The 23,286-nt window shown below is 42.7% G+C and overlaps 4 protein-coding genes across 6 annotated transcripts; 1 reads left to right on the top strand and 3 right to left on the bottom strand.

Annotated features, from left to right (window-relative positions):
* Positions 1 to 95: 95 nt before the first annotated feature.
* Positions 96 to 6,519, bottom strand: cog4 (component of oligomeric golgi complex 4). Its single transcript, XM_040204750.2, has 19 exons — positions 6,221 to 6,519; positions 5,778 to 5,860; positions 5,556 to 5,670; positions 5,207 to 5,381; positions 4,797 to 4,990; positions 4,274 to 4,379; positions 4,025 to 4,182; positions 3,791 to 3,849; positions 3,577 to 3,701; positions 3,370 to 3,488; positions 2,851 to 3,017; positions 2,583 to 2,748; positions 2,302 to 2,364; positions 2,092 to 2,205; positions 1,785 to 1,877; positions 1,622 to 1,705; positions 1,435 to 1,536; positions 1,055 to 1,183; positions 96 to 767 (listed from the first exon to the last, which is right to left on the bottom strand). The coding sequence occupies exons 1-19, from the start codon at positions 6,353 to 6,355 to the stop codon at positions 633 to 635; spliced, it is 2,322 nt and encodes a 773-aa protein (XP_040060684.1). The 5' UTR covers positions 6,356 to 6,519; the 3' UTR covers positions 96 to 632.
* A 141-nt stretch (positions 6,520 to 6,660) lies between these two features.
* Positions 6,661 to 12,338, bottom strand: LOC120835655 (uncharacterized). 3 transcript variants are annotated; one of them, XM_040204782.2, is made up of 8 exons: positions 11,632 to 12,338; positions 10,750 to 10,869; positions 10,484 to 10,659; positions 10,330 to 10,401; positions 10,029 to 10,179; positions 8,550 to 8,930; positions 7,997 to 8,416; positions 6,661 to 7,674 (listed from the first exon to the last, which is right to left on the bottom strand). In XM_040204782.2, exons 2-8 carry the CDS (start codon positions 10,865 to 10,867, stop codon positions 7,373 to 7,375), a joined length of 1,620 nt encoding a protein of 539 aa, XP_040060716.2. In that variant the 5' UTR covers positions 10,868 to 10,869; positions 11,632 to 12,338; the 3' UTR covers positions 6,661 to 7,372. The 3 variants fall into 3 exon arrangements, with proteins under 3 accessions (XP_040060716.2, XP_040060723.2, XP_077940978.1); XM_040204789.2 differs by having other exon boundaries at positions 11,898 to 12,030; XM_078084852.1 differs by lacking the exon at positions 10,330 to 10,401.
* A 402-nt stretch (positions 12,339 to 12,740) lies between these two features.
* gfod2 (glucose-fructose oxidoreductase domain containing 2) lies at positions 12,741 to 19,042 on the bottom strand. The gene is made up of 4 exons (XM_040202940.2): positions 18,906 to 19,042; positions 18,629 to 18,824; positions 17,275 to 17,618; positions 12,741 to 15,937 (listed from the first exon to the last, which is right to left on the bottom strand). Exons 3-4 carry the CDS (start codon positions 17,540 to 17,542, stop codon positions 15,036 to 15,038), a joined length of 1,170 nt encoding a protein of 389 aa, XP_040058874.2. The 5' UTR covers positions 17,543 to 17,618; positions 18,629 to 18,824; positions 18,906 to 19,042; the 3' UTR covers positions 12,741 to 15,035.
* Positions 19,043 to 19,675: 633 nt separating this feature from the next.
* Positions 19,676 to 22,615, top strand: thap11 (THAP domain containing 11). The gene has a single exon (XM_040202952.2). The coding sequence runs from the start codon at positions 19,676 to 19,678 to the stop codon at positions 20,489 to 20,491; it is 816 nt and encodes a 271-aa protein (XP_040058886.1). The 3' UTR covers positions 20,492 to 22,615.
* Positions 22,616 to 23,286: the final 671 nt, after the last annotated feature.

A 23,286-nucleotide genomic window follows, 5' to 3' on the forward strand; every position in this document is an offset into this window, starting at 1 on the left:
AGCGTCAGAATAATGTATAAAGGATTGGGATCAGGTCTTGCACGGCCATGGGACAGCACTTGGTGAAATGTGGCGGACGGCAGGGATCAGAGGCGTTGCAGAGCGGCTCTCAATTTATTAGGTTAAAAGTGTTCCATCATCAGAGACAAGGAGCTATTCATATATTGAGTGACTAGGCTGGATCAGCTGTGTGACCTGCTTCTGTCAGTTTAATGGGTACGATGTTCATTACTGCTCTGTTTCACCGACGGCTCCTCTCAGTCGCAGTGTGTCCCCGTTTCTCAGATACACTTACAGATTAACAGGTCGGAACTCCCTGGGTGACACGATTATGCGTTTAAGTGAATATTCTCATAATTTACAGATCATTAGTATTGAATAGTTCAACGTTAACCAAAGGCTATGCCCTTAAAAGCGGACCTGTAACTGTGATACAGACCGACATCAGCCGTGTGCAGAGCAGAGACTGAAAAAAAAACAGTCTGAAATCTCCAGGATGAACATTTGGTTTCAGACAAAAATAAAATCCCTGGCCATTTGCCTTGCAACATGGATTAAACCTGGATTGTGCAGAACTCTTTAGTGCAAAGCTTCACAGGGTCGGTATCGCAGGTCAATCATTTGTTCATCAGTTACAGTCGCAGCCTCTTGATATCTTCACTTCTGAAGTCAATGCGAAGTGCCAGAACTTGACGCACCTCCGCCGGGGTCAGCCGCCACGTCAGAGGGCCCGAGTTTGGGCCCCAGTAATCCAAGATCTCGGTTACCTGCAGAGAGAAAACGGAGCGAGGTACTGCGCTTTACTTCAAGTAAGTAATAGTCAGTAAAAGCAAAGCATCAGCGCCGCCCCATTTCAAAAAATCCCAAATGTTTTGTACATATAATCTTAATCTGTAAAGTAACATGAACTAAACCCGTTAGATAAATATTGAAGTCAACTTAAGTATAAAATAAAATAAAATGGAAATACTCTAGTAAATGTACTTGGTTACATTCCACTTCTGCCATGAACACACAATTATACAGAGTATGTCTGCAACATGATCGAGATTACCCTCTCCAGGTTGAGGATGGTGGCCATTTGTGTGAGGCGAGCAAACTTGTCCCTGATGGTCCAGGTGGTCACGGTGGTGAGATACGCCACAAGAGACCGAAGCTCTTTATCAAACTGCAGCCCTCCGAGCTAGGACAGAACAAACCGAATCAGTGAACGGACTTCATGTTGCAGAACGTATGAACATTCATCCAGAGGTTCACGGAGAACACGCTTAAAATAGCAGGATGCTTTCGTGACAAAAGGAGGCCTCCTCTCCTGCAGGTCTCTCTGAACTCATTAATAAATCATTGCTCAGGCTTATCATCATGTGCCAGTGATGTGATGCAGTGCGATGCAGATGGTGCGGTGCCACCCAGTGGCCGAGCCCGGCTCCTCACCCTGCTGAATGAGCATTTGAGAACGGTCTTCTCCATTTCAATAGATATCAGGCTGGTCATCAGGCTGGTCAGAGTGTCGTAGATGATAGGAGACAAGGCCGTCTGGTGAGGAGACATAGATAAGTTGAAATGATAAGAAGGAAGGATGCATTCATATTTTGGAGTCAGAGCTGCTCAGACAAGATACCTTGAACTCCGTCATGAGCTGCTCCAGGTTGATGATGAGCTGCTGCACCCAGGGATCATTGGCTTCGTAATCATTAAACTCCTCCTGTGAAGAACACCAGCTGTTACAGCAACATGTTACGTAACCTCAAGTTTATTGTCGTTCCCTGTTGTGATACCGTTACCTCTTCTATGTTGTGTGTGATGGAGAGGAAACTGCTGATCCAGGGTTTGATCTGAGACTTTATAGCTGTTGTGTTTAACTCAGTCAGGCCCTCCTGTGAAGTAAAATCAGATCAGAGTACAAACTTTTTAACTCTGGCTGGACAATGGGGACAAAGAGGATTATATTACCACAAGTTTCATCTACTGGTCACAACCTCAGATCCTCAAGTCCTGTGTTACATTGCTATAAAACCTACTCAACCTTCGACAGAAGGTTTTAGTCCGCCTGTCAATGTGTGTGTATTTGTGTCAATGTGTGACACCAACCTGTAGGAGATCCTTGAACTTGGCGGATGTGTTGACGAGGTCGGACAAGCAGCTTTCAATCTTAGCTTGTTCCCCAGAGCCGGGGCCCTGATTGAACAACTTGGAGCAGTCATTCTGCGAGGAAAGAAAAAAAAAAGAAGTGAATCTTCAGGCAAAGAGGTCAAGTATAAGTAACAAGATGAATAGATGCAGAGTGTCAGCACAACGTACCTCAAGGTTCCTCTTTAAAGTTGTGATGTTCTCACTACACACCTCAACGTTATTCAGAGTCACCTGAGATAGAGAGAAAGAAAAGAGCCAACATGGTCAAAGTCTACAATTACTTTGGTAGCTATGCATTTTTAAATGCTGCTTTCTTCAAGACCCATTGCAATTAAATCAGGGCAAAGTTGTATTTAATTCCTTTCCTAAGTTAATGATGATTTGAACACTTAGACAATGTCTAAGATCCTGCCTGAGAGCGACTTTAGGACAGCGTCTATGCATCTTACCAGAAATGCCGCCTTGGCGTTTTCAGCGCTCTCGATGCCCATTGTGTTGAACTTCCCCTGCTGCAAGCTGCTCTGCATCAGACTGACCGCACTGCTGACGCCCCGCTGGATGTCCTGAAGTGTCGTAGCCGGGAACCCCTGCCGCAGCTTATTATTCAGCACCTCCCTGACAGGTGCACCGAGACGGGAAGAAAAGAAGACGTAAGAAAGGGGAAACAAAGAAAAGCATTGAACACATAAAATGTGTTTAGAAGACGAGAGTGAGCACCTGAAGTCAGACTCCAGCACAGAGTTGGCGTGGTTGATCATGGCACAGAGGCAATCGATGCTGGAGCTAGATAACGCTCTGCTGATGCACTTCTTCACGATGTAGAAACAGTCATCCACCATACTGGAGTTCAGCTGACCCTTTTCATATGTATCCATAGTAACAGCCTGAGGAGGAAAACAACTTTGCATTTACATTTAATTTAAATTGAATACGTTCTCATAGTTTAAGATGACATTAAACGTGTGAAATATCATAAATATTGAACGCTTTCATATTATATTCCAATCAGTTAAAAGGCATAACATAAGTTATTTTTTGTTGAGGTTGGGTTTTATTAGACTATTTTGCCGGATCAGATAATTTTAACACCTACATTTGCCAATATTTTCATACAATAGTTTTGCAAAATAAGCTTTATAGTCCTAATAAGATTCATAATCGTTACCGTTCTGCATGTACTGTTACTTATTTTGATATGACTCAAATATCTTTACAGCGTACTGGATGAAACCGTACCTTGTTGACGGACTCTCTCATGTAGTACTCTTCCATTGGAACATAGTATCCAATCAGCTCTTGCATCGTCCTGCTCAGCAAACAGTGTTTTAGGAGCTTCTCCACGTTCTGCTGGTGCTCTGGTTGTTCAAATATGTGCAAAGAAACAGCATGTTAGATTTTTTATATCTAAAAAGGGAATCGCCGCATGCGTTAATGTATAACTACCCTGTGTGACGCTCTGAGCATCCCCGACTTCAAAGTCGGCCAGCACGCGACGGCGTAAAAAGCGCAGGTAGAGCTCGGCCCTTGCGTTCATCAGGGTGACTTCAGTCAGTACGGGGTCCAATTCTCTGTTCGCGTGAGACAGACGGATAAACTAAAATACCTCACAGAAAATAACAGTGGAGAGCAGGGAGTTGCTTGGAAAAAAAAAACATACTTGGGCTTGATTCCCTCCCCTGGCGCATTCTTCATCATGCTACTCTGGACCACCTGAAACTATAGGAATGGATACAGGTACCCGGTGGGTTCTCACTTAACAAAGGGACTGAGTAGATGTAATATGTGTGTTTTTACTAACTGCTTCTCCTGGTGGAGAAAAGAAGACGTATTGTACTTTTATACAAGTCTGCAGTGGAACGCACTGGTCATGCAGTTCAGATGTCATGCTCACCTTGTTGTGGTATCCTCTCTGCTGGATGAACTTGTCAACTATTTTCTGGGCCTGTTGGTCACATTCTTGCTGCAGGTGAGTGATAAGTGTGTAGAGATGGCCTGGACCATAATACGTCTCTACTATGGGCTGATGAGTCTCAACTACACGAGCGATACCTGTAAATGCATTCCCACGCGTTAGAGCATATGGAGGTAAATGTTCACACACACACACAGAGAGAGAGAAAGAGAGAGTCTGGTTTCTCACCCTCAAGCAACAGTGTCAGAGTGTCTGCAAATACCAGCGGTGCTCTCTTCTCGCCCAGCTCTCCCCCTGCAGCCAAGAGCAGGTTCTCCTCAGCTTTGGAGGCGAGCTGTTGTAATATGCGTGAAAATGTTTTTGACATAATATATAGATCTTTATTTCTGACCAACTATATCCACCATCACATAAAATCAACAATTTCTTACAATCATAGAAGGTCAGATTAACTAGTTCTGCCTTCAATTTTTGTTCAGGGATCAGGCCGTTATCCACATGTATTTACAGAGAGGGAACTGTGAACTTTAATGCAACTAAAAGCTGACACATTTGTAAATGGGAGCAACACCAGAATCAAGAAGCCCTAAGAAGGTATGTGCCCAGACCGAGGCTGCACGAGGATGAGTAATCTCCAAAAATACATTTTAAACAATCTCTGGATCTGCACAATAAACATACCAACTGTTAATTGGAAAGTCCACCATCGAGTTTTTGAGCAATGCTCAAACAGGAACAAAACACCACTGACCTGACTGCAGAGATATTGGCCAAAACGGGCGAGGCCCTGCTGGTGGAGTCCCAACAGAGGGAAGATCTTGAAAAACCTTTCCACTTGTGAGAGGTCAACTGCAGCAACAGCTTCGTCCAGCTTCTCAGCAACGATCACCTTCAGCTTCTTCTCTGCCTCCTGCAGCATCACCAGACTGGCATCCACAGCACTGCCTGTGGAGACGTGAAGCATTGGCAGAGTTACAGTTAAAGCCTCTATTGTCTCTATTTAAATCGGTATTTACACTGCAGGGAAGAATGTTTACATAAATAACTAAATTCCTATAATGATCTGACACATGCAATGTCAAAACGGTACATAAACACAAAGCAGCAATAAGATAACAACACTGAGCTATGCACTACGACAGAGAACTAGAGGCTTCGTACTCTCTTCCCCCTGGCGGCTGAGCTCGATAACCGACTGGTCCAGAGAGAGGTAACGGTGGATGTGGGCGGCAGCCTGCTCGTAATCTTCGTTATGTAGAGCAGTCTGCACGCCGTCTGTGCAGAACTTCAGATCGAGGATGTCGTCGGCGCGCTGGATGACGTTATACAGCCGTGTCTACAAAAACAGAAAAAGAAAAAAAAAACACTAAAGTCTTTGCGTGCCGTCCAGTTTCACAACATCCCTGTAGTAATCTTAATCAATACAAAAAGTTGGATGAAAACGCACAAGCTATGACACACTATAAACGACAGTTCAGGCCGTAAGGTGTTTTATACAGGATGCGCTTACCTTCGCCAGGTCGAGCTGTCTGACTTTGCGGCTGACGTTTTCAGCCAGGCTGCAGGTAAACGTGATCATTCCCGACAACTGACTGGCATCGCCAGCAATCAACTGCAAGTTGGGCCTGCAGAGCACCGGGACGGCTTTATTTAAATACAGTGGATATAAGAGAGCTCAAATAAATGGTGATCATTGGGTGAGTTTGAAACTGCAGTGATTTGTACAGTGTACCCCATCCTCTGCAGTGCCAGCATCTTTGTGTGAATGGTCCCTTCCTGTCCCACCAGTCTGTCCAGCTCAGAATCCACTTCTTTCTGTATGAGAGGAGAAGACAACAGCATGTCATAAGCAACAATATTTTTCTACCAAAACATGCATAAACAATGTAAATAAATCACACACATGTAATACTTGTCTATGCATGTTGGACATGAGACAGTGTGGAAAGAGTTGCGTTAACAGTGGTATAATACGAGACTGGAGCCTGACTTCATGTGTTATTTGCTTTATCTAGTAAGCTCTTACAATATCTTAATCGTTCATCATTAACTCGGCCGTCATTCGGCAAAGTGGAGTTTTTGTTTTGAGCCAGCAGCTTCCCGGAAGTTTACGTGGATGACGACACAAGAGCGTCCACGTCAAACAAACCGCCATTAACGGTGGTTTATACCAACCTCCTCTGAGCACAGCTGCCGGTAAACCCTCTCCAGGTCCTCCAGCTCCGTCAGCGCCGAGATGGTGTCCATGCTCACAGAGGACAGCGAGCCGGAGTCGCATCTCTTCTCTGCGATGGTTCCGCTGTCCGCCATCTTCCGCCGCCGAGACCGGAGGACTCGGCGCTACGTCACGCGAGCACGTGATCCCCGCGTTCAGACTGTCAGGCGCTGCCTCTTCGCAGGGTGACGTGGACTAACCTGCTTCAGACCGTCCAGGCGACAGTGGACAAACACGGACTCGTCGTTTTAAATTGACCGTAATATTGTCTTTACGCGGCCCTAACATGAAGTCCCGTGTCGGCTTGGTGGAAGAGCGCGAGCTGTCAGAAGCTCCGCCTGAGAAGCACCGCTCAGGGACATAAAGTTACACCTGATACAAAACGGACTCGACTTTCTACTTTCAAATGATAGGAGACTTTATTTCAAGGGTCAATTTAATAAATCTAAGGATCACTTAAAAGGAAAGTATCTGGTTTCATCAAACAGGGTGCTAGTCTCATTTTCAATGTTTAATTGAATTGCATAACAGGCTCATCCTAATTGTTATTGACAACATGCTGTTGTGAGAAGAAACCATTAATCGAGAAACCATTAATCAATACAATATGTTTGATTATTTAAAGCCCTCAAGGTAAAAAAAATCTAAAATGTTGTAATAGACCTGCTGATGTATGTCAGCTTCTACTCCCATTAATCAAATTCCATGGCAAAAGTACACATTTAAGTGATACAACAAACTGTATTTTAGTCTGATAAGTTGGTACCAAATATGTTTTGCCAAAAATCTTAACTTTTTGCAGTGTGTATTTTTTGCAGAAAATTGCAGTGTGTATTTTTTTGCATGTAATGCAAGAGGACATCAGGATATCACATAATTCAATGAGAAATGAGCAGAGTGAGCAGGAGTGGAAAGACAGTTCCACACAGCTGTGACACTAACGGAAACCACTGTCTATTGATTGTTTGCTAATTATATCTAACTAAAAGTGAAATTCACTTTTTTACACCAACATATGTTTGAAGTAGTACCAAAGTCTTATATTAGAATATCTAAAATCCAGAAGGTCAGCTTGTGGCTTGCTGTCGACTTGAAAACAAGACAAGTTCTTCTCATTGCCGTTGAAGCTCTTCTAACATCGTCAGCAGCTCTGACTTCTCCTTCTCCACCTCTTCTCTTTGCCGACTCAAGTCTTTGGCTTCCTCCAGCTGTGCTGTCCTCAATGACTCAATCTGCTCCCTCTCTGCAGCTGCCTCTCTGGCATTCACTGCACGCAGCTTCTCCAGCAGCTCCCTCTGATGCTCCAGAGCCCGGGCCTCTTCTCTCTGCGCTGCCCTCAGAGCTTCAATCAGCTCCCGCTCTCTCCTGAGAACGCGCTTTTCTCCTACGGATGCTTTTGAAACTTTTAACACACCTGTGAGCAGAGGGAAATACAAGGTTGGGCGTTTGGTATCATTGCGATGTAGATCTTGAATGCAGAATAACAAAAAAATAAAAAACTTGATATTAATTGATTTTAAACATGTAGACAATTCATCCACTCAACCCACATAGTGGAATTTAAACAGTATTTCATCTAAGTTGATCTTTAGACAACATTTTACATTTTATTATTCTAATAAATGCAGAGGTTTTTGTAATAACAACATATCTTTTTGCCACCTATTCTGAAAGGTGTCTTTCAATAAGCCAGAATGAATTATATACACAAACAACACTGAGCTATTAAACATTACCAGAAAACAGCCTTGGCTTCTCCGTCGCCCCGGCGTTATTTTGTGGCACGAAGGTGTCGCCGTCAACACCTGAGCTGTGTGACGAGTGGGGGGATGGTGGCGGCTGCCCGTCTGCAAGTAGCTGAGAAAACATCTCCGGGTGTCTTTTGGACATGTGTCGATGCAAGTTGCTGGTGCTGCCGCCTTCAAAGTACTGTAACTTCTTCATGCAAATGCGACAGCGGACAGCAGCCAAACTATCGAGATGCTCGTAGTGCCTCCAAATCAAGCTGCGTTTACTCCGTCTACGTTTTACAGGTTGGTCATCACTCGCTTCTTTGTGTCTCATCTGCTCCGCTGGATCTCCTTGTGTACACTCCCGGATGCCATTCATAGTAGAATTAGGGGTGTCAGAGTCTCCATCCTCCAGAACCACTTCCACTAAATAAGAGGAAAACAAAAATGAGGATTAGGATTAGGATTTTCACTAATTCATTATTTGTTCAGTGTGGTCAAAGTTCTGCAGATATTGTACAGTATATTAAATTATATTCCATCTATGTTTGTATGTTACCATTAGCATCTGATATGGCCGATGAGTGGGTTGGTGGTGGGGGCCGCCGATCAGCTGCCAGCTGAGAAAACACCTCTGGGTGTCTCTTTGACATGTGCCGGTGCAGGTTGCTGGTGCTGCCGCCCTCAAAGGACTGCAACTTCATGCAAATGCAACAGCGAGCAGCTGCCAATCCGTCCAGTTCCTCATAGTGCCTCCAAATCAAGCTGCGTTTATTCCGTTTACGTTTTACAGGGCGATCATCACTCGCCGCCTCGTGTCTTATTCCTTCCACTGGACGTCCTTGAACACCGCATGGGATGCCATCAATAGTAGAGTTAACGCCAGCTTCATTCAACATGGTAAAGGTATCAGAGTCTCCGTCCTCCAGAGCTGCTTCAACTAAAAATAAGGAGAAAAAAAAAGTTAGAATAACTAATGATTATTAATGATTATTGATTGAGTTGATATATTTGTTTAAATAATTTCTTAAATATTTGTTTAAAATACAGAAATTGGAAAATCATTGCAGCCTCACACGTATTTTGCTCGGTAACTTTGGTTCATTTAAAAGCAAAATTGTTTTGGTTGTAAAATTGTAAAAATAGTTTCTTTTAAATATAACATATATTCCAGTACTATATGTAATAGAGTGATTAACAACCAAATGCATATTATTAGTAAGGACATCAGAAAATACAATAGGCTGAATAAATGTGCAACCATTTTGCTTCGAGTGTATAAGTAGTCTCTGTAGATACAGTCAACAAGTCGTCTTGGTTTGGTGAAGGTAAATCGTATTTTGGGTTGAAACAACCCACTTGTGACAGAATGTACACAAGCCAAGCTTCTCTCGTCTAAGGACGTCGCAGAAGATTGATTGGATATCGGAGCCGGGAGGCGTGATTTCCGGACCATTACCTCACATCAACATTGTACTTAGACAGGGACTCCTCATCTTCCAAAATGTCTGTATGTCTGTGCAAGCCACGGAGCCATGCATCTCAAATAAATCCCAGAGCACCTGAGAAGATTTAGTACTGTAGCGGCGTTATCGCGAACATTATTAAGCCGCAATTGAGCTGCAGAAAAACTGCCTAATTAGCCCATCTAAGAAGCACCAGCTGCAAACATGACCTCAATATAAGAAAGAAAATAAAGGGAGCGTCATGTCAACATATATATCCAATATAATGTCTTCAATATAAGAACATCCAATTTAAACAATATACACACAAGCTACATGAAGACACCAATGCGATAATCACTTCACTCAATCGGCAGCACCTAAAGGGGCCCGGATCGTGCGAGAGGCGTTTTAGCGTGAAGCAGCGAGCAGATGAGCAAGAAAGTGAACCATACCGATGCAGAACAGTTCACTGCCTGGTGTTCTGTCAATTTTTGCTGCTTTGTCGAGAATTGCTACCGCCGCATAAATCGATGGCTCTGTCTATCGATTCATGCTACCCGATCAAAAAACGCTACTTTATGGTTTTCTACCTTTGACTCGTTTGGCATAAGCCTGCCTTTGCCTTTCTTGGCTGTTTTCGATGTTGCCTGCTGCTTTTAAATTTGCAATCTCCATTGCCTTTTGCTGTTCCCGAAGTACCGCATCACACTTGTTTTCACTTGGTACGGTGATGGTTGAAAGCTGAAATTAAAAAATATAAAAATGTTACTTGAATACAAACGTGAATATTTGATGCCAAAAATTACACTGCCACTGCATAAACATTAATGGTTTGGCACATTAATGACAGTACACTAAATAACAAATGTCACTGCAGGTCTACCGATTTACCTTGATACACTGCAGTGGCTCTGAAGATGCCAGAGGTGTTCCAAGCCTCTGGCACATGTCACATTCCAGCACCTTTAACAATTAACATTTGTATAACTTTCATAAAAATTGATAAGGAATAACAAAAATAGAATATAAACTTCAGAGAACATACCCAGGCATCAATGTCTATGCTCATCCCTTTCCAGTAAAATCTGGAGGAAATTGCATGCCTCGTTTTTATGATGCCAGAATGCCCCCCCATGGGGGAATCATGAAATTCCACAAAGATTTTCTTTGCATCAGCTTTTAATTTTATGGCCCTCCTCTCTCCAATGAAGAGCTCACCATCTAAAATGAAAAATCATTAAAAAACTAAACCCTTTACAGACTAATCCATGAAACGCAATAGCTACATTTGAAGGCTTTTCAGATACTCACTCTTCAGCGTGAATTTCTCACTGTACCTTCTGAGGTTCAGTTTCTGGGACTTACCATACCCGGAAGGGTATAGTCCCTCAGAAAGGTATTTGTGGACTTCTTCCCACTTTTCCTCCATTGCTAAAAGGACAGGTGCTGTTATTTTTTGAGCAGCAGAAATCGACAGAACAGCAATAAAGCATTTAACATACATTTCATGGGGGCTAACAAGTCGCTTTCCACTTATTCAACATGCTCAAATATCATGTCATATTTCAGAAAAGCCCTATTTGTGCATGTTAACATAACTGCTTGTTAATAAGAATTAAGAATAATCTAATATGACAGCTGTCTGTGTATGGGTATTTGTGTATATGCATATCTTTTCTACATGTACATGGCCCCAGAAGGTTGCTGTTGTAAGGGAGGAAGGACTGACTTTCACTGATTTTTTTATTTTTTTCCAGTAGTTCAAGTGTTTATCTTCAACAATAAATAGCCTAATAATAAACCAGTGCTTTATTATAATAATGTGAACAAAATTATGTTTACAATAATTTGTTGACACAACATAAATAGCAACTGCTTATCACTCGTCAATCTACATGTTATTACTACCTGAAAAAAATTGGGCAGTATGTTTGCAAGCTGTATGCTATTTATCTTAAATAAGCCAAAAGCGCGAAGAAAGGGGGTTTTGGTGGATGTTTCTCACCGTGTTTCTGCAAATGGGGAACGGACTACGGATAATACGACACAGTGGACGGAGGCAATGATACACAGTCCATGCAATTATTTAATATCTAATTTCAAGAGAACGGTCATTGTACAATCTACATGCTCAATGGACTTTTTAACTTGGCCAAAAGAGGAAATAATGGGGATTTTGAGGATGTTACTCACCGTTAACACGTTGTTCGCCAACAGAAGCAAAATATTATGGGCGTGTCAAGGAAACTTGATGCGCGTGCGCAATACCACAAAGTAGCAGTTCTCGACAAGTAGCAGAAAATGATAGAACACCCGGTTCCCATGTCTTATCGCGACCGATAGCGGGAGGTGTTTCTTTGCTGGCGGTTTTAAAGAGTCCAGAAACGACGCTTGTTCTGCGGTCCGTACCGGCCGCTCTGCCCGGAATCAGCCTCCGGGCTCGCTCATATTCAGCCTACCTGCTATCCGTCAACTTGAGGGATCACGTTATTTCCAAAGTTCAGTTGTTATGATAACAATCTTCTTTAAACCGACGTTAGCTTTAGCTTTGAGTTTATTATATTTACTCTTGGGTAAACTTTACCCCACAATGCATTTCTGCAACTGACGTCATATCCGGGGTGGGGTAGACTGGTGCTACCGCGAGGGAAACGTAAACGAACCGCGTCATCTCCATTCCAAATAATAGATGATATTATAATGACCTCAAAAACATGTTGACTGTTACTGTGACTGTCTGTTGAACACTTGGTAGAGTGAAAAGGCGATTATTTTAATACCTACCAGGTGTAATGTTTCAAACTATGCAATCAGATCCTGTAATCCCCACGTGACTGTAGCATAATGCTCCCATTGAGAAATACATCTTGATGGCGATAAAGGACGAGCCATAATGAGACATGCAGATATTATGTTCGAAAGTGCTTATATAAGTGCTTTTACAACCTGCACAGTTTTGCACTTTTCCTCGTCACCTCATTTCTGCCTTATCCTTACCTTTTTTATTTTTTATTTCATGTACATTTATGTAAATATTGTATTCTTATTATTTTTATTTTAAAATTGGTCGGCTTTCCGGAAAGGCAAGTACAAGAATTTCAATACACAGGGTGTAAACAGTGTGTAAATGACAATAAAAATCTTTGAATCTCTGATAGCATGCTGCTTTTCAGTCTAATTGACACAACCATAATATTAGATGTGTTAAATTGACATGTTCTATGGTTTGAATACCTAAATACTGCAGGTAGAGGCCAATTTTCTCTTAAAAAAATTAATAAACTGAATGTGGAACACAAAAATAATTACAACTGTATTTATTTAAAGAAATATCTGTTAGGTAGATGAACAGTACAGTTTCCCAACTTAAATGCAACACATTGTGCTCAAAAAGTAATTAATGTTATCAATTAAAACAACACTAACTCTAGACAAGATAAATATTACAACTTAAAGTCACAGGCTGAAAAAACATACACTGAACAGAATGAAGGATGGGAAACTTTCTACACACCAAGGCATAAATAAATAGAACAAATCTTCCTTGTGCCGACACGGTACAAAATGCAGTAAGCCAGCTGCACCACACTGCATATTACACATGTGGCATTTTATCAGTGCAAAACCCCCCCAAAAAACAAGAGCAACAAGAAGGTGAAAACTGAGTTGGAATGCATTTTAATAGTGGTGGGTTATGAAACATCCTGCAGGCAAATAGGATGTGTTTTTTAAAGATGCTCGTTGTAAACTTTAATTGTCTTTGTAAAGCATTGTCAGGATAGCGTGAGGTAAGCGTGGTAAGTGTACGTATACCTATTTGCAGATTCTGCAGATCAATCAAATCAAGTAGTAACACACGGCTTGTTTTCTCTCCCTGTCTCTGCAGTAGGAGCACCGAGGCCCAATATTATTCAAGATTTTCATCAGTGCAGAGATGCAGTGAGAGACTCCAACAACCGTAAACTGTTTAACGCTCTCTTCTCTTGGTCTGAGGAAATAAGTCCAGTGGTTCTACTCAATGAAGAGATCGCAACGGTTTCAGGGTGAATGGGGTGTGAGAGTGTATATCAAGCCCATTTAAAGAATTTTGAATGCAGAGATTACGTGAAAAAAAAACAACAACATAAAATTGCTTGAATGGATAACAGATGTAAACAAACCGTATGAACTAAAGTTAGTCACCAAAGTGTCTCAGGGTTTGTATCTAAAACCTTTGACAATTTAACAATAAAAATGTTACTAATCTTGAATTTCTAGAACAAGCTGGTTTCTTCTCATGTGATATTGAACGTGACACTAATCCTTAAAATCTAGAATCAAAGCATCAAATGCTCATTCTGTAAACTTCATGTGTAAACTTGACAGGTGGCTTCTAAAAGATGGTAGTCTCCTTCTTCAGTCAGTTTCAATGGTTTAAAGGATTACCAGTGAGTTTCCGCAGTGGAAAACAGGTACTACTGCAGCAGTCAAGCATTCTAGCTCAGTCTGAAGAAGGACATGTCTTTCCAGTTGACCCGGTGTGAGTGATACTCCAAAAAAAGATTTTAAGATCAAGTATCTCTTTCTAGACCCGTTATTATTCAGTTTTTCACATAGCTTATTTTACTCAATCCCTGGTATCTCATGCAATTTTATGTTATGTTCTAACATATGGATGTCTATTATCTTACGTTACAAACATAAAAAATGAAACAAAACTCTGCACAGCTCTGTTACCCTGAAAATGACAAAGGCTGACCTACATATCATATCAATATCATTTGAATTCTGCCAGTAGTGTTTTGTTAGTCAAATTATCCTCATACTCTCATATTCACATTCGTTTCAGAGGAAGAACAACTTCCTTTCAGAATAAGGTGCTATTCATGTTGGGGAAAAACAACCAAACAGCCAAAATCTAAACGTTAGGCACAACAGAAATTTAAACATTTTCATGTTGAGCCACATTACTAAATGTTATGCATGGCTTGACTCAACCAATTGGGTAGTTAGAAAAAAGTATGCGTCTGTGCACCAACTTTGCAGACGTCTATTTATCCATTTATTGGTGTAATTGTAAACTCTGGCAAACACTTGAACCACTGGTGGTCTGGTGACTTCACAAAGAATAAAATTTAATAAAAATATTTTAAAGAAGAAATACATAAATGGAAAAAAAATGTTTCTTAAAATTAAAAGATGTATCCCGACATGATCATTAAAGTGAGGAAAAGGAGTTTTTTTTTAAACTTCTAGGGAATTTTGCTCTTAGCCAATATTTGACATAGGTGTGGTGCCTTTCTGACAGGTGACAACCTGTCAGAAAGAGATCATAAACGTGTAAACAAAAAACAGGTAGCTATTTAAATATATATATTTTGGGGAATCAGAATAAGGGAGCAGTGGTAACTAATTGTATGTAAAAACAAATCATCACTGTGAGGGTACAAACATCCACTACACAGTCATGTTTACTAAATTAAAGTATTCTAAGAAGTAGTCATGGGTAATGTAAACGCCCTCCGCAGCAGAGTAAAAGGAAAAAACATTCAGAGCCCAGTTTTGTCAGATACATAGATAAGTTGCACTAGGTGTATAAATAATCAATAATATAATATTTAGGTCTTATTTCTCTGCAGAGCCTCACACAGGTTGTGATTTGGATCTGGCTCCTGACTCATGATCTCAACACATTCCCATTCTCCACTACAGCTGGACCGTTTCACCGCCTCGACCACCGTCTGCACATAGAGACCATCCTCAAATGTTGGCGCCATGGCAACCGGTCCTTTTGCCCATGACCTGCGCTCCTCGTGAGCCTGAAAAGACTGTCTCAGCCCCTTTACCATGGAGCTCAGCCCAAGCAGGTGAGGAAGGGGCATCTCTTTAACCTCCGGTCCCACCCACCCACTGTCGCCTAGCAACAGCTCCTCGCCTTTACTTCCATTGCGTTGGCCATATAGCTCTGCACCCCTGGCAACCAGTCTCCCAGTGGATCCGACTACCATAACCTCGTGCACAAATGACCCTGGCATGTTGAAGTTCAGGGTCACAGTGCAACATAGACCACCAGAGCTGGACCCAGTTTCACCCATCAACATTTGGAAGAAGCAAAAATCGTCGCTGGTGACGCGGCGGATGCCTCGGATCAAACCATTTTGTTGTACAAAGGTCCGCAGCAGGCCATGAACACGATGGGCTCGAAAACCAGTTAAGTAGTTTAAAAGGTCAATGATGGAAGAGCCGACCGTGTGGAGACCGCCTCCTCCCATCAGCTCCTCACATGTCCAGCCGTAAGACTGATCCAGGAGGCTGGGGCCATAGACTCGGACATCACACACCTGCATTTCTCCAACGTATCCCTCCAAAAGCAGCTTGTGCATTGCCACAAAAGCTGGCAGGAAGCGCAGGGTATTACCCATAATGCTAAGCAGCTGTGGGTAGTATCTGGCAGCAGTCACCATCTTGAAAGAATCCACAGCAGTTGCAGCTTTCTCACACACAACATTCTTACCAATACCTGCAACGAGAGAAGAAGAGCAAGGGTTATCATTATTAATTTAAAACTGAATCAATAAAGTGCTAAAGCAGAGCTACTTTAAATGAAAATGCTTAGCATTTTTGTACTTTTGTACAGTTGTTATCTCAAAGATGGTTAGATGCTTGAAATAATGTTAGCATTTAAAAAGGGTTAAGACACATTTTGTTCTACAACATAAAACAGCACAATGAATCTGAGCTTTTTTAAAAACACTCACGCTTTTGCAAACCTTCCAACTTTAGATTTATGCTAGATGTCACTCAGCGTGCAAAAGTGTGCAAAATATAATCTGGATATCTCAAGTTGGAATCTTAGGGGTACTAAGGTTGAAATTGTCTAACTGCGGTGTAGTTTGTTTATATCCTCATGTTGTCTTTGATTTTTGCAGTTGCTTTGAGGATTGAAGAATTATGTTCATTTGTGAGACCTTTACCTGGAAAGGTAAAGGTCGTAAGTTCCTACATATGCACGAAGATAGAAAAAGTTATACAAACAGCTCTCAATATAATTTGACAGCAGCATAAATCAACTTCCAAAATTAAGCCATGAACTAGGATTTCTCCTAGGGTTTCTTTTGTAAAACTGTGGCATTAGACTGTATTTCCTTTAGTATGTTATATAGTAGTCTGTATATAACATATGATCTGAAGATGTGGGGCAGACATAGTGTCCCAGTGCTCTGTGAAGACATAAAAGGTGTGTATAGCTTTTAAATAGCGATAGCAGGCCTTTAGTTCCTCGTGGAAGTATTGCCGTGGATAAGTCTTTGGCAAGGACACACTCAGGAAGTTGCAACTAAAACAGGAAGCTGAGGTCAACACTCAGGAATTCCATCAGATACGGTAAGTTCACTTTATAGATCTACTCTCCTCTGATAAGACAATGTTTGGATTATGTCTGCTTCAATATGCTGTTAGTAAATGTGGAAACTTTCAAGTGTTTGTTAGTACGGTTTATTTTGTTTCTTGCCTCCTTAAAGACCTTGCTAAGTTCCCTGAGTTTACGGGTAAGATCACCATTACCAAAATCTCAATGATGAACCGAGAGAGATAGGATACCTTTTCAGAAATGCATTCTTTGGAGAGGACTTCAGGTCATTGCAGTAATAAATTTCATATCTATTGTCTACCAACCCCAGCTGGGTCCGATCCCATTAGCCATTAATATCTAAAGGAAAAGTGAACTACAATGAGGAATGTTTAGTGAATTACGGTAAGAGTCAATGTGTGTAGGTTTTTTTTAGGACAGCACAGCATGACATTTATTGTTTAAACAAACCTTTCAGTAAAAGGGAATTTGGATTCATGATCTCTTACCCAGTGCTTTGACAGCAATTTGTCTCGTCATTGAGGGTGGTATGGAGATGCAAACAAGGTCGACATCTTGGTGCAACAGGACGTCATCAGATCGGCTGGTGTGAAATGGGATGCCAAGCTCCCTCGCCAAGCAGCCCGCCTCCTCTTCGCTTTGCCCCCAGAGTGCATGAACCTCAAAGCCTTCAGCTTTCAACAACGGGACAAGCACTCGGGCCGTGCTGCCCGTGCCAAATACACCGACGCCTGGCAACATAGCAGTGCCACTCATTGCTATCTTACGTGTTAACCATGGCTAGCCTCAAAGGCATCCCGAGATCCTAAAATTCCAGGGCAGCTTACAGGACCTGTAAGAATACAAGAAAAGAACCAATGGTACCGTGTGACATTGCCAAAATCCTTTCCATACAATAGTTCAAAATAATGGGAGCCATTACAGCCATGAATGTAAACACATTCATTATTATATCAGTTAAGTGTAATGCAGGTTCAAAACTACAGACAATAACTTGTCTCACAGGACAACATCCACATCACCTCTAGTGACTAAATCAACAAACAGGACCAACATGTTCGATAGAGGTCTAGACCGGTTGTTCAGTAATCTCCAGCAGCAATTTACTCTGTGTCCTGCTACATAGTTAACATGCCATTCCTCCGATGTTCCACACCCACCGAAAGTCAACGTCACCTCTACCTCTGTAGCAAATGTCCGGGTGCCTACTCCTAAACAGGTCACCGGCTATGGACCTTGGGGCACCGGTGTGATCTACCTGGGTAGGAGGGTGGGGGCTTACTGTCTGTCTCACTTGTCTCTGTAATAAAATAAAAGATCTTGCTTGCTCACATCGCATGCCCTCAGGGCGCATACAGAGCAACAAACACATAAACGTAGCAGGCTGACAGCAGTTGAAGGTTCACTCTCTGATGCTCTGGAAGGGTCACCGAGCCGCGCCGTGCTGCTGTCGGCTGGTCAGATAACAAAGCCACGCCGCGAGAAATCATCGCTGCAGCGACCGGTGGGTAGTTGGGTCTTCGCCATGTTTTTCCTGATACCACAAACTTGCTGAAAGTGACCACAAATGTGACTGTCGAATAATGTTCCGGATAGCGAAGGTCCACACCCCCTCCCCACACACACACACACACACACTAGGCTAATGTTAGACCAGGCTACTGATAACATTAGCTAGAAGGTTCAGCTAGCCGGGGGCCAGCCAACTCAAACAGCTCCCGATAACCGACGGTACTTTACGGAGTTAACGTAACGTTAGTATCTAAAATAAACCCACCTTACGGCATTCAAACTTGGTATACACAACAACCCACGGTGAAATGTAACATTAGCTAACGTTACCTTGTGTATTTGCCAGGACCACATCAACAGCGGTTGAGGGTGTTCGCTCGTGCGCTGCCCAGTTGCTAATGGTAACTCCAGTAGCAACGGAGCCCTCTGTGGGCTGACAGGGATGCTACAAGGGCGGAGATGGGTCCTCCGTGGGGAACACACGGACCCCTGTGGCTGGACTCGCCCCTTGGCGTCAGCCCAATGCCTGTAAACAATAAGCCCGCTGTGACACGTGTTATTTTTGTAGATCAAGCATAAATAACTGAAACATGATGGATGAACTTACGTGGCTATCATTCTCCAGTGTGGCAAGTGCACTCTGTTATCAGACACCATGTTTTCCCATGATTCAGTATGGTAGCCTCTTTGGAAAAGTTACGTCAAAGTTCAATGTTATATCATTCTCCTAGATTATTTAAGAAATTAACTAGAAATAACCTGTGTTTTTGTGCAGCTTCACATAGGTCAAGCTAATTATTTTGACTTTCAATTATGTGGTCTCAGTGATACACTGATCAAGGCTATTTTGAGTAGACCGCTATAAACTAGTAGTGCTCATTGCATGAAGCATGTTTACATTTCCCAAAGGATTCCTTCCATTTAATTGAAAACCTTTTGTTTAAATTTGTAAGAACTCCAAGTGGTAATACTGCCACCCGGCCAGCAGAGGCGGTCGAGTACGGGCGGACCCGGACGTGAACCGCAAGGCCTTCTGGGACTTTTAGTTCTCAGTGGAGGACTGTGGGTTTGCGAACACCGCGAAGAATAAATCGAGACATTTAACAGCGAAAATTAAATATCGGCCTCGAATTCAGCATAAGTAAGATATATGCATGCATAAGGTCTAGGCAAATTAAAGTAGATTAAACCGTCGTAAGAACAAAAGCGGCTTACTCTCGGTGAAAAATAAACAGGAAGTTGTTAGCGTTGTGGGACGTGTAGTTCCGCTTGTAGGCCACTGAAGCTTGATAACAACGCATAGAATAAAGAAACAACAATAAAATAACCTAAACTTCATTTGAAGACTGTGCTTTTAGCCTCTGCGTTGCAGTAAACATGCCCGGGTTCACATGCTGTGTGCCTGGATGCTACAACAACTCGCACCGGGACCGGGACCTGCGCTTCTACACATTCCCCAAAGAAACCACGCTGAGAGAGCTGTGGCTGCGGAACATCTCCCGAGCCGGGGTGAGCGGCTGCTTCAGCACCTTCCAGCCCACCACCGGACACCGGGTCTGCAGCGTGCACTTCGCCGGCGGGAGGAAGACCTACACCATCCGCGTGCCGTCCCTCTTCCCTCTGCGCGGGGTAAACGAGCGCCGCAGTCGGCGGGGGAGAGGCAGGAAAGTGGCCGCGGCGGCGGCTCCTGCTCCCGCCGCCGCGGCCACCTCCGGGATCGTGCTCACGGGCGTCCTGGACGGCGCGGCCGTGGGAGCCGAGGGAACCGCCGGCGGCGAGGCGAGCGACGACGGCATCACCGTGGTTCAGATCGGCCAGAACGGCGAGTACCTGGGCACGGCGCGGCTGCCCGCCCAGTCCGAGGGGACCTGCTTCCACCCCGCCGCCACCGAGGAGCTCACGGCCGACGATCCATCGGCGGAGACCGCGACCACCGTGCAGTACGTCAGCGTGACCAGCAGCCCGCTGGACCACTCGTACTCCCTGACCACCGGCACCACGTCGGCCGAGCTGCTGCGGAAGCTGAACGAGCAGCGGGACATCATCGCGCTGATGGAGGTGAAGATGAAGGAGATGAAGGCGACCATCCGCCAGCTGCGGGTGGCCGAGGCCAAGCTGCAGGAGGAGGTGCGGGAACGGGACCGGCTGCTGTACGGGAACTCTGCGGCGTTTGGCGTCCGGAAGAAGGTGTGATGGGCGCACAGGGAGACCCGGACTGACGGGAGAGGACTTGCGAGGAGTGTGAAGGCATCAGATGCTGACAGATGACCACGTATTTTCAAATAAGCAGAGCTGTGGGGAGAAGATGATCTGGCTAGTTTATGTATCGCAGGCAGTAATGATAACTACATCATTGGAAACTACTTAGGAACACGCACAGTCCAATATTGACAAAAAGCTAAAACAAGATCACATTTTAATTAATCAATAAAGACCAAGATCACACAGACTTACTCACTTCTAACTGGACTGATGAAATGAGGAAAATGCTCAAAACTGCCTGGTTTGCGTAGTACGTTTTTGTCTTTTAGGTTTCTCTGATATTGTGTATTTCCTTGCTTGTGAATTTCAATTAGAAGGCAAGAAGATTGTCGCTCTAGATTTGCAGAGGTAAAAGAATGCCAAGATGAAGCATTGAAAGGATTCTTTGAACCAAAACACTATTCTTGGTGTCAATGAAACGATTTTATCAAAGTTGCCTTTAAAGCTACCTGTTGTTTTCCATATATTTGTGTTGCTAATGTCATTTAATTAACATACAATAGAATTAAAGGGACTCCTTTGAACTTGAAGGGTCTCTCAGAATATTTAATTCCCTCAAATGTTTTGACATGTGTTACGTTTTTTTTGCCCGTCATTTACCCTTTTGGTATTTTTATGGAAAAACATAAGAGAAGTTCAAAGAAAAACGTTTTCTGACGATACCTTCATGCAACCTGAACGTGTCCTTATGCCCCAGAGGTCGCGCTGTGAAAGAGAACCAGCATGTTTCAGTGATACTTGTTTCTGCAATGACACAGACGTGCAGAAGCCGTATTTCTCTGTCCTGTACATGAAGGTTTTACACACAGGTTGTTACATACATTTCTCTTTTTTCAACTTGCTTTGACAGCATTTTATTCTGAAGTAAATTTCAGTTTGAAATTTGGCTGATTCCCACCGAAGGATTTCTGATTTTATCCAATGGTTACAAAGTCAGGAGGCCGGAGTTTCTTTGTTTGCTTTCCGAGTTGAAGGTTTGTAGCTCAAATCAAATGGATCACAGTCATCTTCTCCATCACTTTCCTCTGAGGAAAGAAGAGCAGATTTAAAATGTCCACTAAGTTGAGCTTTAGGAACATTCACTGGGTTGTGGAAAAGATAATACAGTTTGCATCATAGCAAATTCTGAAGATTCTGAGTGTTAATCTTAAATTACTATGATTATAAACCACTATAGTTTCAATTAGTCCACCATTAAAAGTTTTTGTTGTGTTTCTTCACTAGATTTTAGTACAATACCAATGACAAGTGGTAAAAAGGTGTTGCAGCACGATGTTCTCCCTCTAGATGGCGTCGGCATAAAAGCCTGAAGAGCAGGAGGTTCATCTCCCGTTTATGCAGCCCGACTCATCCCTCTGTCTGATGGTCATTTGCTGAATTGTTACTCGTATCAGAGCGGTTGAATGTTGATTGTCATTGTAAAGCTGTCACTCAACGCAAACTTAAGATGCATGCGTCATTCTGAAGACCTGCCGTGATACGGTGTCACGTGAGAACGAGGGAGAGCCGGATGAATAGATGGACAGAGAGCATCGGAGAGAGCGAGATCCTAATCTCATCTGGATTTTTTTTTTTTACTCCCAACAGTGTTGCATAAAGCCTTAATCCAGAGCTGTCTATCAAATTTACTCAACTGTCATGGTCCTTTCCGATGGCTGCCGCCATTCACCGCAGCCTCCTTTACATCCAACTATAGTGAAGTGAAACAGTGTGTGAGATGTGTAATCCAGAAATGTAGTGTGTGACATCAGACACGCGTGTGCAGTGCGTCAGTGTCAGCAAACAGGTTGCCATCGTAAGCAGAAAACCTCCCTCCCAACACTCAACATTCTCTAAAAGGTTGTTGTATCTGTGCTCATTTATACCATGTACACTAAACATAAAGCCTTCAGGTCATACTTGGCCTGCCCCCTTTTTTTTTACAACGGAGTCAGATATTTATCATATTCTATTTAGTCTTAGTTCTGGTACAGCTGCTTGTGTTTAGGCAACATCTAAAATATTGATTTCTTTGTTTGTTGACTGAATAAATACTTAAAGTAAAGTGTTGGGGAACGGCACTGTCACCAGTATGTGTTTATATATGTGCAAATAGACACACACACAAACACACAAACAAATGTATAAAAGATATTTATATTACCATGTCATTGTGAATCTCTCCTAAGAGGGCTTCTTGATTTTTGATGTATATCTTGAGTGACCTTGATAGATACAGTATCTAACTACAGAAAAACATGTGATTTTTTAAAATACCAAAATACCACACTTCACACATATGCATCTAGAAACTGTGACACAAGCTTTAATGATTCTAAATACTTTTTAGAAACATGGCCGATAAAAGGACCACTGTTGTAAAACATGAGGACGGAAGCTTCAGTGACAAAGACATGATATCTGCCTGGTGATGTGCACGGCAAAAAGTATGTGCAACAAGGTGCGTTTCTTTCCTATAATGGAGTTTGGAAGCCCATAATTAGCTGAATAATCACTAACTGCACTATTAGGATGGTTCTGCACTACTACAAAGGCCAAACAATAAAAAAACAGTAAACAGGAGTGTCACAGGGACCCTCAATGGAATTCTTTCAGTTAACAAATAACAAAAGTCTAGAGAGAGAAAACATCACAGAAAGAAATCAGTGAAATTAATTCAACATGGCGTGGTTCACACTCGATCCACCCTGAGCAGATGTAATATAATGTAAGAAACTACAAAAAGC

Source organism: Gasterosteus aculeatus, chromosome 12 (assembly GCF_964276395.1).
Source record: "Gasterosteus aculeatus chromosome 12, fGasAcu3.hap1.1, whole genome shotgun sequence".
Lineage (NCBI taxonomy): Eukaryota > Metazoa > Chordata > Actinopteri > Perciformes > Gasterosteidae > Gasterosteus > Gasterosteus aculeatus.